The sequence below is a fragment of the Orcinus orca genome, chromosome 15 (assembly GCF_937001465.1).
Source record: "Orcinus orca chromosome 15, mOrcOrc1.1, whole genome shotgun sequence".
Taxonomy (NCBI): Eukaryota; Metazoa; Chordata; class Mammalia; order Artiodactyla; family Delphinidae; genus Orcinus; species Orcinus orca.
In genome coordinates this window covers 72,112,688-72,125,953 of record NC_064573.1, presented here as the reverse complement: position 1 = coordinate 72,125,953, position 13,266 = coordinate 72,112,688, and the positions used below count along the sequence as shown (strand labels likewise).

At 48.1% G+C, this 13,266-nt stretch overlaps 2 protein-coding genes across 10 annotated transcripts in view; one reads left to right on the top strand and one right to left on the bottom strand.

Annotated features, from left to right (window-relative positions):
* The window catches only part of UBE3B (ubiquitin protein ligase E3B), a 57,416-nt gene extending 53,039 nt beyond the window's left edge, over nucleotides 1-4,377 (bottom strand). For 2 of the 4 annotated variants that reach the window (XM_033408655.2, XM_033408659.2), the window contains exons 1-2: nucleotides 4,058-4,216; nucleotides 169-275 (exon numbers count right to left, since the gene is read on the bottom strand). The gene's annotated coding sequence lies outside the window, so the exon portion shown is untranslated. Of the gene's footprint in view, nucleotides 1-168; nucleotides 276-4,057; nucleotides 4,217-4,356 lie in introns of those variants that run through there. The other 2 variants (XM_033408657.2, XM_033408656.2) reach the window with 2 other exon arrangements.
* Nucleotides 4,378-4,475: 98 nt separating this feature from the next.
* KCTD10 (potassium channel tetramerization domain containing 10) overlaps nucleotides 4,476-13,266 on the top strand; it is a 34,619-nt gene continuing 25,828 nt past the window's right edge. For 3 of the 6 annotated variants that reach the window (XR_007471852.1, XR_007471851.1, XM_049698389.1), the window contains exons 1-2: nucleotides 4,853-5,234; nucleotides 11,623-11,836. Coding sequence is in view for 4 of the 6 variants with exons in the window: in XM_049698389.1 (XP_049554346.1) it covers nucleotides 5,097-5,234; nucleotides 11,623-11,836 (352 nt within the window). In the remaining 2 variants the exon portion in view is untranslated. Of the gene's footprint in view, nucleotides 4,591-4,852; nucleotides 5,235-11,622; nucleotides 11,837-13,266 lie in introns of those variants that run through there. The other 3 variants (XM_004281384.4, XM_033408665.2, XM_033408664.2) reach the window with 2 other exon arrangements.

The following is a 13,266-nucleotide window of genomic DNA, read 5'->3' as shown; positions in this document are numbered from 1 at the left end:
CCAATAGTAAAACAGGAGGTTGCACACAAACTGTGACTAAGTACCTGTAAGACCATCTTGAAACTTTTACCTGATGATGGGAGGGAGCGTGAGAAGACAGGCAATAAAAAGGTACCAGTCTTCCAAACCATTCACTCTGCCCCAGAAGTGGAAGTCTGGAGCACTCACCTGAGGACCTGCCGGTGACACAGAAATGTCAGGTAATCAGTCATTAGTGACTTTGCACAGGGCTCACAGCTGAGGACATCTTCTCACTTCAGAGGAGCTTGTGTTTTCTGGCAGAAGCAGAAGAAAAAAAATCCAGATTTAGGATTAGTTTTCTAGGTAGGCATCATATACCTTCCTCACTGAGAAAAAGTAATAAAGACAGTGCAAAAACATCTGTGTCCTCTCTAGTTAATGTTGGATCTAAATGGTAGACGTATCTCCCCAGTCCTCACAGTTGAAAGGGAATAGGTTGAGAATAAGCCCAAAGAAGTTGCTGAATTAAAGCTGTAAATGTTTTGTGATGGCAACTAAGAATAACAGAGGGGATGACATGTTTAAAAGCCATTGCAAATTATGTTTGACGTTTTCAGCAAGTTGGAAAAATATTTATGTCTAAGAAATGAAAAGGAGGCTGGCTGCGAACCAACACTGTTACAGAGTCCAAGGTCATACTGCTTGCCACACGACAGGCCAATAAATTGAGAGACGAGTTGATGGGGCAAGGAACAGCGATTTTATTTGGAAAGCCAGCAAACCGAGAAGATGGTGGACTCATGTCCCAAAGAACCATCTTGCCTGAATTAGAATTCAGGCTTCTTTTATACTAAAAGGGGAGGGAGGAAAGTCAAACATTTCCTGGTTCCGGTCAGCCTCCAGAGGGGACGTGTTAATTTCTTCCTCCCTGCAGTCATTCAGAGGTGGGCCTGGTCAGGATGTTTCCTGTGAGCTAAACAAAGGTATTTTAGCTTAATGCTCACTACCTGGGAGGCAGGGTTCCCAGAGGTGGGCCATTATGTATAATTTAAGCTTACAGGCAACATCCCTTTAGTGATTAACTTGTAATAGAATACAAAGGGTTCTTCCCTATTACAACATGATCCCAATTACACAACGAAAGAGAAAAAATCACGTGCGCAGGTAGATACAAAACTGGGGGGAAAAACACGTTAGGAATGGTTGTTTTAACTAATGAATATAACAAAAGAGAAGCAGACTCACAGATACAGAGAACAACTGGTTACCAGTAGGGCGAGGGAAGGAGGAAGGGGCAGTATCGGGGTAAGGGATTAAGAGGTACAAACTGTAAGGTATAAAATAAAGTACAAGGATCTTTTGTACAAGATGGGGAATATAGCCAGTATTTTATAACTACAAATGGAGCAAAACCTTTAAAAATTGTGACTCACCATATTATACACCTGTAACATATATATTGTACACCTGTAACTTATATATAATATTGTACATCAACTATACTTCAATATTAAAAAAAAAGAGTGGTTGTTTTGAGGTAGGGGAACTGTGGGAAATTTTGCTTCCCTAACTAGTCTGTTTCTCGAACTCTCCACAGAAGGCATGTGGTAGCGTGACATGGCACTGTGAGTCAGAGCTGGAGCCAGCCCCTAGCTCTGCCGTGTACCGCGGGGGGAGGTATCTCGGAGTCGTTCTGTCTCGTCTGTTAATCAGCTTAGAGGCCGATCATGAGCACTGGATGAGATGATGACCTCAAGCACCTATAGAGGTGGCTGACGGGGCGCACAGTCAGTAAGTCTAATTGACGTATTATTTTTATAGACACAAAGATTTTCTTTTTTAAAACTCTTCAGCAGAGGCCCTCATCTGTACAGGCACTATGGTTCTCTGGGTAGGAAATAACAGTCACCCGTTAAGAGTTTTTTCTATCCCTGGGTGTACTAAGACTCACCAGTCCTGTCACTTGGGCTATGAGCCCTGGGCCCTGTTTATATTGGGTAACAGCTTCAAGGTCCTGAGAGCTACAAACAAGCTGGCCCAAGCCATGAGCACAATGGTATACTCTTTCCTTAATGTGGAGACAGTCCCTCTTGGGGGGCAGGGGGAGGAAGGGGAGGGAGCAGAAGGAGAAGAGAGCACTTTTTCCCAATAGAAGAACAGGAGGTTGCATGCCAACTGTGACTAAGTACCTCTAAGACTATGTCAAAACTTCACTTCTCCCAGCGGGCCCTGCAGGATAAGATCCCTTCCTTGAGATCATCATCCCCTTGGCAACGCTCTATGTTGGTTTCTGTTTACATCACATAATGGTCTATACTTTGCAGTTCTTCAAATTCTTTCTTATTCACCTCCTCTACCTGCATAACATCTATTACAGTTCATCAATCAAATAAAAACACATCAGAAGTATTTATTAAGTACTTACTCTGCTAAATGCCCTGGAGAATCAAAGAAAAGGCTGTGCATAGAAAAGGCTGTGAGTAGCAGAGAAAGCCTTGGGTCAAAATAGCCCTTGGTTCTTTCAAGTTCTGGTTCTACCTTATTTGGCCAAGTTACTTATCCTCTCTAGGCCTCAGTTTCCTTATCTGTAAATTGAGGATAATAATAGTACCTGCCTCCTAGAGTTGCTAGAAGGATTAAATGAAAATTTATCCTTCTTGTATCTCGATTTAGTCATCAGGATACTGTGATTAGATTAAACGGGAAAATGTTAATAAGGAGTATCTGAAAGCAGATAGCAGGTAAGTGAGCTTTACCGTTCTGTCCCTAAGAAGTTTACAATCCAGTTAGGGAAACAAAAATGTTATAGGTGGAAAGATTAGGAAACAAGAGATTGTTGATAACCAAGATGGTCTGAAAAGCAAAGGGAAACATGTTGATTTGAGTACCCACTGCTTGTCAAGTCCTTTCTATGTGATCTCATCTAACAAGAAGAGCAACCCTATAAGATCATTTACTATCTCCCATAATCCCATTTAATATCTCCCATAATCCCAAAAGCGGCAGAGTCAAGATTTTAATACTGAGTCAGGACTCTTCTCTACTTCTATAGTTCCATGAGACTGTTCAAAATCAATCTTTTCTGGATCAGGCCAACTTCATGGAGCACTATGAAAGAGCCTGACAGTCTAGAGAGTGTAGTCCAAAGGTGAAGCACCATATATAACTGCTGTCTGAGCCCAAGGCAATTTTCCGCTTATGGTGGGAATAGCTGGGCAGCTAGGTTGAATGACCTGGTTGAATGACCATTTGTTAGGGGTGGACCATGGATCAAACACTGTACAGATATTTAACCACCTGTCTTTTCAGCTCTATCAGGTCTCAACAGTCTAACTTTCTTAAGAATAAGCAACAGGTTTTGAAGGCTACAGCCTATGTAGGTGCATGCTTTCAAATCCCACCTTCACACAGAGAAAATGAAATGTAGAAAGGGACATGACTTGTCAGAGGTCACTAGGCTCCTGAATTTGAACCCACTTCTAACCCCAAAGCAATTATTTATTTTAAGTGCAACAGAGAAGACCCAGGGACGCCACTATTCACGGAAGGCAAAGAAAAATCGAGAATGCAAGGCTGCCCATGGGGCTAAAAGTCAAATTACTACCAAGCTTTCCTTTATTGGTATCATTAACACCAGCTGCTTCCATTGAGCGCTGAATGTCAGACATGGTTCTAAAACTTTAATTACACAATACCCTTTGTGACACGAGCTAATTACTTCATTTCACAGAGTTGGAAACTGGGCTCAGAGAGGAGAAAGAATTCACCCAAGGTTACAGTGAGTAGGGTTCGAACTCCGGTTTGGGTGACTTCTGCGGCCCGGCGTCTTTCCCCGGCATCAACAACCACAATAACAAATCTTTTTCGTCCAGCGCTGGTCCGCTTATAAAGGCCTACTGCCCCTTTTTATCTCATTGACCCCAGAGATAAAAAGGTCACGGAGAACCCCTCCCCACCCCCTACCGGAACCCGAAAGCCAGCCCCCAGCACCTGCCCCTCCGACCAGGAGAAGCAGGGACCCAGCCCCAGGGGCACCTCCCTCCAAGTCCCCGGCCCCACTACCCAGAGAACCCACAACCCTGTTGCCACTCGCTACCCGCAGGCCGTAGACCTTTATCCGCTCGAGGCCCCCGCGCTCGGGGTCGGGGCCGCAGTTTACCACCGCCTCAGCCCAAGACCCCCGAGCTCTGCCTGACCCGGGGCAGCAGCCGAGGCCCAACCGCCATCTTGCCCCGGGATGTTCACTCTGAGAGCTCCGCCGGGAAACAACTATCCAGTTCCGGAAACGACAGTTCCGAAGAGCTTCTTCGTCCGGAAAGGAAAACCTCCCTGCACCTTGTCCCCCTCTATGGAAGCCGAAAAAGCGGAGCATTAGGAGCGGGATAAATGCCTGACCCAGCCGAGAAGAGATGCAACCCATTCCAACCAGGGAACTTTGAAGGAAAGCGGCCAATATCTAGGAGTACAACGGACCCTTTAGGAAGGTGTCCTCTGCGGGGCGGAAGTGGCGTGGCCGAGTGCGGAAGTCCTCGCCCCGGCCCCGCCTCCGCCCTAGGCTCACGCGAGCTGGGTGTTTCCTGTCTTTCTTAGTCCGGGTTTGGAGACTCCGGCGTCCTCCGGCTTTTCATGGTAAGGAGGGCGTTGCCCGCGGACTGGGGGCTCTGGGCGGGCGAGAGAGCGGGACAGAGGTAGAATAAAGGGGGCAAGGACCGAGAGGAGGGGGTTTGATGAGGGGCTGTCGCGATAGGAGAGAGGCGGTTGGGGGAATGGATGGGGGGCGAGGCCGGGGGTGGGGGAAGGGCTCTGGACGGAGAAGTGTGTGTGCGTGCGTGCGTGTGTGCGTGTGTGTGTGTGTGTGTGTGTAGGGGAGTGCTGTCCCTAGCTGTTGGGGGATCCGGGAAAGGGCATTTGGGCTCGTGGAGTAGATATGTGCATGGATGAGTGGGGGGTCTGAGACTTCAGCGCTGGTCGGAAATGAGAATTGGTGATTGTAAAGAGAACAAAGAGATGTCACTGAAGATAGACATCTGGAGTGGAAAATGAGGATTTGGGCAGGGCTGTGAAGGAGAATGGGTAATTTATGAGAGGGCGAAGTGGGATTCCTTGGAGCGGAGTGTTCGGGGTTTTTGGAAGTTATGCTAGAGTCGCTGGGTTTCGGTGAAGTGGGGACGAGGCTTACAAGTGCGTCTGAACACACGGGCCAGTGGAGCGGAGGAAAGAAACCGAGGGAGCCCGCCGGTGGGCGTGCGCTCGGTGCTGGGAACTCCGCGGAGGTATGATGCCAGGGTCCTGAGGTCAGGGTACCTTCGCCACGGAATCCAGCGCCTTAATTGGCGCCTGGGTACCTATCTAGTCACTTGCGTCGAGACCCGGGGTGGCCACAGCTAAGGAGCTGGGGATGCCTCACACTCTTATCTTCTAGCTGTGGGAAGTTTCTCTGTGCTTGGAATCCTTCAAGGGTCTGTTCTTGAATAGCCCTTTTTCCTTGGGTGGGAATGACCAAAGTTCAGCCCAGACCCTCTTTTTACTTGCTTGCCCCAAGTCTTTAACCTGGCAAGTGCAGTCTTTAGGGAACACCGGTCCCAAGGCCAGTGTTGAAGAAAAAAATGATTCAACCCGTATCTGACTTTGAACAGCTCCATTTTGTGCAAAGTAAGTTCTACTTGAGGGAGAGAAGTCATTAAAGCAGTGGTTTTCAAACGGTGGTCCCCAGACCAGCAGCATCACCTGGGAACTTGTTAGAAATGGCTAAGTTTTCTAGACCTACCAGACTACTGAGTCAGTCTCGGGGTGGGGACCAGCAATCTGTTTTAGCAAGCCCTGCAGGGGATGAGAGTGATGATTTCTTGATTTGGGCTCTGTCATGAGAGGTGCATGAAAGTGGGAGTCAGAGGATCCTAATAGTTCTGGTACTTTTCTCCCCTTAAAAATGGGAGTGATGATAACGTTTTCCTAACTAGCCTGCTGAAAGAAATAGGCCAATGGTTTGTGTGCACAACACAGGAAGAGAAAGTAATTCGACAAAACTCTTGGAAATATCAGTGGCTGTCCTGTAAGTTTTGGATGCAAAATAATGCTACTGTTATGTGGTTGGTTGAATTTTTTTAATTTCTTTCATAAATTTATTATTTATTTTTGGCTGCATTGGGTCTCCATTGCTGCGCGCGGGCTTTATCTAGTTGCGGCGAGCAGGGGCTACTCTTCGTTGTGGTGCGTGGTCTCTAGGCGCCCGGGCTTCAGTAGTTGTGGCACACAGGCTCAGTAGTTGTGGCGCACGGGCTTAGTTGCTCCGCGGCATGTGGGATCTTCTCGGACCAGGGCTCAAACCCGTTTCCCCTGCATTAGCAGGCGGATTCTTAACTACTGCGCCACCAGGGAAGTCCACTGGTTGAATTTAGTTTTGTTGAAATGGAACAGCAGACCTGAGTTGTAGAAGTGCCCTGATTTGGAGGGTAGGGGGAGTTTTATAATTAGCCTCAAGACAATGACTCTTAGCTAAAGAAACACCTGAGCTTTGTGGCTGCACATTAAAATCACCTGAAGAGCTTTTTAAACACTAGTTTCTGAGTTGCCGCGCCCTTCCCCGGTTTGATTAATTGTTCTGGGTGAAGCCAAGGAATCACCACTTTTTAAGTGCACCCAGGTGAGTCCAGTACAGCCAAGACTGGGAAGCTCTGGCCTCAAGGACAACTTGAGCAAAAGGGAAACTACACTAAATACTTAAACATTTATTCCTTGAGGGTTATTCTGAAGATTATGGCTTTAACTTCATTTTACAAGTTAGGAAGCTGAGACTTGGTGAAGCCATTTGTCTGAACATCACACAGAACTGCAGGTTTAGGTTTGCTGAACTCTTATTCAGACTTTCTACACACATCTCCAACACACACACACACACACACACACACACACACACGAGACAGTTCTACAGAGAGAGGTAGAGGAAGCTTCGAAGGGTGAGGGATTTGGTGCCTTTTTTCCTGTTGTACTTGCCTGGGTCTCCTTTCGAGTCAGAGGTTTTACCCCTTAGGCTGATTTTTATTTTTTAAGCATGCGTACAGTTGCTTCTTGTCTGTGTGCGGCCTGAAGCAGGGGCCTGCTTTTGTTTCCGATTTGGTTTGTTTTTCTGTGTGGTCAGAAATTCGTAGGGCTTATAGAGCCAGAGGTTGGGGAGCTTCTCCAAGACCAGGAAGTTAAATGGAGGCTGATTGGAGTGGGGCGACACAGAACTTTTAGAACAGCGGGTTGAAATCTTGGCTGCACATTGGAATCACCTAGGGAGTTGGAATTCTAAAGTGCTATTGCCTAGCCACACCCCCAGACCAATTGCATCAGAATTTCCCTGAGTAAGGCCCAGGCATCAGGATTTTTTTAAAGTGGAGAGCCACTGTTTAGAATCAGCAGCAGTATGCTCAGGGGAGGTGGGAAAGAGAAGCCTGGACTTACTGATCTAACTGGAATAAACTTCTGATTGAGTAGAATCAGTAACCAATACTGCAAGTGTTAATTACCTCTGTTTCTTGTAACCAGTTGTGCTCTCTCCTGCCTCACCTCCCCAATCTCATTAACGATGAAACAAAGGCAGGATCCCAGCAGGGATGGCTGAGGAGGCCTCCGAAGAGAGGTTTGCTGTGAGAGGCTCATTGTCTACTGCTTTGTGTCCTCCGCTCCCTGCGACTCAGGCTTAGGGATGAACACAGCCAGAATCTTTTTTCCAAGGACCTCTCCTAGTATTGAAGTGACTGACCTTTAGAAGGGTGGGCTCTGGAAAGGTTCAGGGCTTTCTCTGTCTACCTGGAAGTCTCAAGCTAGATCAGGATGGTTTCTGCCTTTCTCTCAGTGTTTCGGTCGAATGTCAGTAGACCTGGAAATGGACTTAGAAGATAATTTGAGACTTGGAGCGCATTCCCAGATCATCGTAGTTTGAGTGCTTTGTGTTGCTCTGAGGCAGGGGCTGGGCTGAGTGCTCTCTGGGGCCTCGCAGCCCTGGAAGGTGTGGCCACTGTCCCCACTCGCTAGACGGGACTAGACTCAGACAGCTGGTAAGTGGCAGAGCTTGGGGCCTAAACTCAGGTCTGGCTTCCAAACCCAAGCTCTCAGCCACACATGACCTCCTGTCTTTCTTTCAGAGCTTTTTTGTACTTTCTGAAGAATGGGGGGTGGGGCCCCCTTTCTCAATTTCTGTGTCATAGCTCTGTATATACCAAGCATGACCATTGATAAAACCATGGGCTTGAGGCAGGACTTGCCCACATCCTTCACTCGCTTCCTCATCAGGACACCTCCGTCACCAGTGCACTTGGAGAAGTGACTGATTGTCTGTGGGCTGAGGTATCCAAGTCCACAAAATGAAGATAGTGATAACTGTCTTCCAGCATTGTTTGGATTTAAATGGTAGTATGTGGTGATAGAAATTAAAACGGTGGTATCTCCTGGAAGGGAGGAGTGGGAAAGGGTCAGGGAGGGGCTTTCTGGAGTGATGGAAATGTTCTCTATCTTGATTTGAGTAGGGGCTACATAGATGCATAAGTTGACCCAAACTCATCAAACTCCACACTTAAAATACACTTTAGTGTATGCAGATTATCTTTAAAAAGGTAAGGAGGGGCTTCCCTGGTGGCGCAGTGGTTGAAAGTCCGCCTGCCGATGCAGGGGACATGGGTTTGTGCCCCGGTCCGGGAAGATCCCACATGCCGCGGAGCGGCTGGGCCTGTGAGCCATGGCCGCTGAGCCTGTGTGTCCGGAGCCTGTGCTCCGCAACGGGAGAGACCACAGCAGTGAGAGGCCCGTGTACTGCAAAAAAAAAAAAAAAAAAAGGTATTGGAAAGCCGAAAAAGTACAGCACATAAAATTATTCTTTATGACTTTTTTTGTCTGTTTCACGGTAAGTGCCTTACAAAATGCCGTACCATTTCCCAAAAACATATTTATTTTTGTATAAATTTAGATCTGAAATGGGTGCTTAAAAAAGTATTTCCATTTGGGGGCAAATTTCCTTAACTAACCCCCTCCCCCCAAAAAAACTCCCAATCCATAATTATAAGCTTTTCTTTCCCCCCTGCTCCAGGTCTTCAGAGTTTTCTGAAACTCTTTACTCCCGTAAGCCATTTCTGCCATCAAATGGACAACGTGTCTTTCTGGGGGAAATGGTTGGTCATAACTGTTAGTGGCAGGTCTCTGAGGACTGATTTCACACGAAAGCTAGGAGGGAGGCATCACTGCTTCCTCTTGGCCTCTGTCTTTTGTGTTTGGCATCAGGCCACAGAGACCCCAGGTGAGCTAAGCCTGAGCTTTTGAAAACTTAACCTTCTTGTGATGTTTTCACTTGGTGAACGAAGCAGGAACAGTTTCTTGAGAAAACACCTTTCTCTCCAGGAGGTCATTCTTCGTCCGTGTCATTCTGCGGCGCCCTGACAGCAGTGGGTTCCCCAGTGGGTGATTTCCTGGCCATTCTTTTGAGGGGATGGAGGTCAAGCAAGTTGGCCATTGCCTCTACTATCACTGGTGGATGGCAGGTTGCCACTCATTAGTCCCTTAGCCCATTTAAAAAATAACACTTGTGGGGACTTTCATGTTGGCGCAGTGCTTAAGAATCCGCTTGCCAATGCAGGGGACTTGGGTTCGAGCCCTGGTCCGGGAATATCTCACATGTCATGGAGCAACTAAGCCCGTGTGCCACAACTACTGAGCCTGCGCTCTAGAGCTTGCAAACCACAACTACTGAGGCCCGCGTGCCACAACTAATGAAGCCTGTGTGCCTAGAGCCTGTGTTCTCAACAAGAGAAGCCACCGCATTGAGAAGCCTGCACACCGCAAGGAAGAGTAGCCCCCACTCACCTCAACTAGAGAAAGCCTGTGTGCAGCAACGAAGACCCAAAGCAGCCAAAAAATAAGTAAATGAATAAATTAAAAATGAATAAATAAATTCTAAAAAATTAACAGTTGTGTTTTACCAGCTATAAATGTAACATGTGTTTATTGTGGGAGGTCTGTAAAAGAAAAGCATAAAGAATAAAAACAAACAAACACAGTCCTTTTTCAGTCCAGGGTATAGTTTTAAAGGTTCTGTGTTGTCAGTGCCCTCCAGCTGAAACCACCAAGAGTATGTCTGTAGTCATAGTTGGGTTTGTTTTCTTGGTGCATTGAGGGAGAACTGTGGAGAGTCTCAGAAAGAGGACTCGGGCTTCTGGTGGGTGATTGTGGGAAGGACTCAGGAAGTGGGGCTTTGCTCTGTGTTGAATGCTGCCGGGAAACAGGGCTAATTCTGCTATTGGGTCTTAGTAATTCCTCACTTGAAGGCGGGAAGGATGGAATGGGGCTCTAATCGGTAAAGAAGCAGCCATGATGACCCTTATTGGTCATTTTTTGGGGGACAATGCCCTTGTTTTTGTCTGTGTTCAGACATAATTACAGAGGGGCCTTGCTGTGTCTTGATGCATCAGCGGCCGAGTTGCCTTGTCTGCTGGTGATGTGCTGTGAAGTCATTCACATTCTGTGGGAGCCCCGAGGCCGCGGCGTGAGTGCTGGGCCAGCTCGTGGCCAGCAGTGCTGTGCTCCAGATCCAGTAAAGACTCAGCCACTCTTGGAATCTTCAGCTATAGAATGTTCCCTATTCAAGAAAAGTTTTCTGCTGGGAGTCTGGGATTAGCAGATGTAAACTATTATATATAGGATGGATAAACAAGGTCCTACTGTATAGCACGGGCAGCTATATTCAGTATCCTATGATAAACTTAATGGAAAAGAATATTAAAAATGTGTATAACTGAGCCACTTTGCTGTACAGCAGAGATGGGCACAACGTTGTAAATCAGCCAGACTTCAATTAAAAAAATAAAATTTGGGAAAAAAGAAAAGTTTTCTTTGAATACACACATGCCAGGTACCAGTCTCCTTTCCTGCGTCTGCTTAGATCAGACACTGCATCCATTTGTCTTATGGGGATGTACATGGTCGCTGGCAGTGCTCTTTAGGGAGACTCAGCGGATCTTGCTGTTTGGGGAAGTACTAGTACAGGAAGTCTCCAATTTGCAATAACTTGCTTCCAAGAGTTTTTATGTCTTTTGTTGAGTACTTAGAAACACTTATTCCCTGTAAGGGAACGGTAGTTGAGACCCCACTCAATTTCCTGAAAGCTTGTTTCATGGGTAATTCAACGGAAAAGTGGCACTTTTAGCTGTTCCGTTGTGCATAGCAGTAAGGAAACGGGACCTTGGCAGTGCTTTCAGCCACTTTAGGATACAGCCAGGGTGTTCATTTATACGGGTAGTGGGCACAAAGGAAGTCCTTGTAATGCAAGACTTAGTGGCAAACTGGTACTTGCAGGGTCAGCAGTGAAGCCAGTGTATGAGGCTGTCTGCTTGGAGTTTGGGGCAGGTTGGGGAGTGCATGCTCCTCCCAATGGGTTAGCCGACACCCCAGCTCCCACCACTGGTTCCCCTGCTGGCCTAGTTGGCCTCTGATTTTAAGAGAAGCCAGAAACTCAGATTTTCCTGTGAATTCTCCCGAGTTGTCAACGCTGGGAGTAAACTTTGTTTTCAATGCAGTATACACTTGGACTAAGCAGAACACATCTGGAGGCCAGCTGCAGCACACTGGCTGAGAAAAGTAAATCAGGCCTGGTGCTGTGACCCTAGTGCCCCTGTGTTTGTCCCCTGGCAGGAAGAGATGTCAGGAGAAAGTGTGGTGAGCTCAGCGGTGCCAGCAGCTGCGACCCGCACCACTTCGTTCAAGGGCACGAGCCCCAGTTCCAAGTACGTGAAGCTGAACGTGGGTGGAGCCCTGTACTACACCACCATGCAGACGCTGACCAAGCAGGACACCATGCTGAAGGCCATGTTCAGCGGGCGCATGGAGGTGCTCACGGATAGTGAAGGTAAGCCCAGCCTCTGGGACATGCTTGTGGTCGAGGGCTTCCTTCCAGTTCAGAAAACCAACGTGAAACAGGCAGTGTCCACAGGCCCAGGTTTCCTGTTGTGCTCAGTGTTACTGGGCGTGCAGGGAGCCTTGAGAGTGAGTAACAGGGAGACTGGATCTAATCGGGGGGGAGGGGGAGGTGGTCAAGGAGGGCTTCCCTGAGGAGGTGACACCTAAGCTGAGAGCTGAAGATGAGTAGGAGTCAGCGGGATGGGGGGGGTCATAATCTCGACTTAGCTGTTGATTTGCAGTGTGACTGTGAGAAAGTCACTTCCCTGCCCCAGGCATCAGCTCTGTACAGTGGACGCTGGACTGGCTGCCCTGGTTGGCTCTCTTCCCATTCTCTCGGTCATGATTCTGTGATGTCAGAGTGAAACTCGAGTGTGACAGAGGTGGGAGCGTTTTCTCTGGACCGTTGTCCTCCTAGGATGGGGTCCTGATAAAAGACTCACAAACCTGGATTTTGGAGTCTCACCTCCCCATTTTCTTGTCTGGTGACCCTAATCAAGTTGTTTAGCCTGTCGTCGTCTCATTTCTCCATCTGGCAAATGGGCACAATGACACCCACCCTGGGGGGACTGCTGGCCCATAGTAAGCATTCAATATATGTATATTCAATGCGTGGGTTTTTTGTTTTTGCTTGTTTTTAGTTGCGGCATGGGAACTTAGTTGTGGCATGGGAACTTAGTTGTGGCATGCGGACTTCTTAGTTGCGGCATGCGAGCTTCTTAGTTGCAGCATGCATGCAGGATCTAGTTCCCTGACCAGGGATCGAACCCGGGCCCCCTGCATTGGGAGCGTGGAGTCTTACCCACTGGACCACCAGGGAAGTCCCCAGTGTGTGGGTTTTTTTTCTTTTTGTGGAAAGTCATGTTAATGAAGGGCAAAGAATTGTTTAAAATGGTCCTACTTCCCATAACTACTTCCACCCACCTGGAACGCTCAGACCCCTGCAAGAGGGAGCATCCTTCTTTGGCTGGGTTTATGGGGCAGGTCACATGAGGCTTAAAGATGGCCCCATCCTTCATTCCTTGGCCTGAGCTTGCTTGAGACCAGGCCAGACCACGGCTTGGCTTGACCCTACCTTACCTGTTTCCGAGGCTGGCCTCTGTGCTGACGCCCCTGCCTTTCTCGAGATGGTAGTTCCTGGAAGAGTGGCGAGTTTTGACACAGGGGTGGGATTGGGGGCTCTGGGCCTGGTGTGCACAGCGTGTTCTCCTATCCTAAGAGGGCCACACCCTGGACTGTCGGCTAGTGGGGGCGTCTCCCTCTGTGTCCTGGAGAAGCCAGGCTGCTGGGGGACCTTCAGTCCCACTTCCCTGGGCTCCCCACAAACTTGGGTTTCTGGCCCAGCAGCAGGTGAATGAGGTCAGAGCCCCAGAGCTGCCT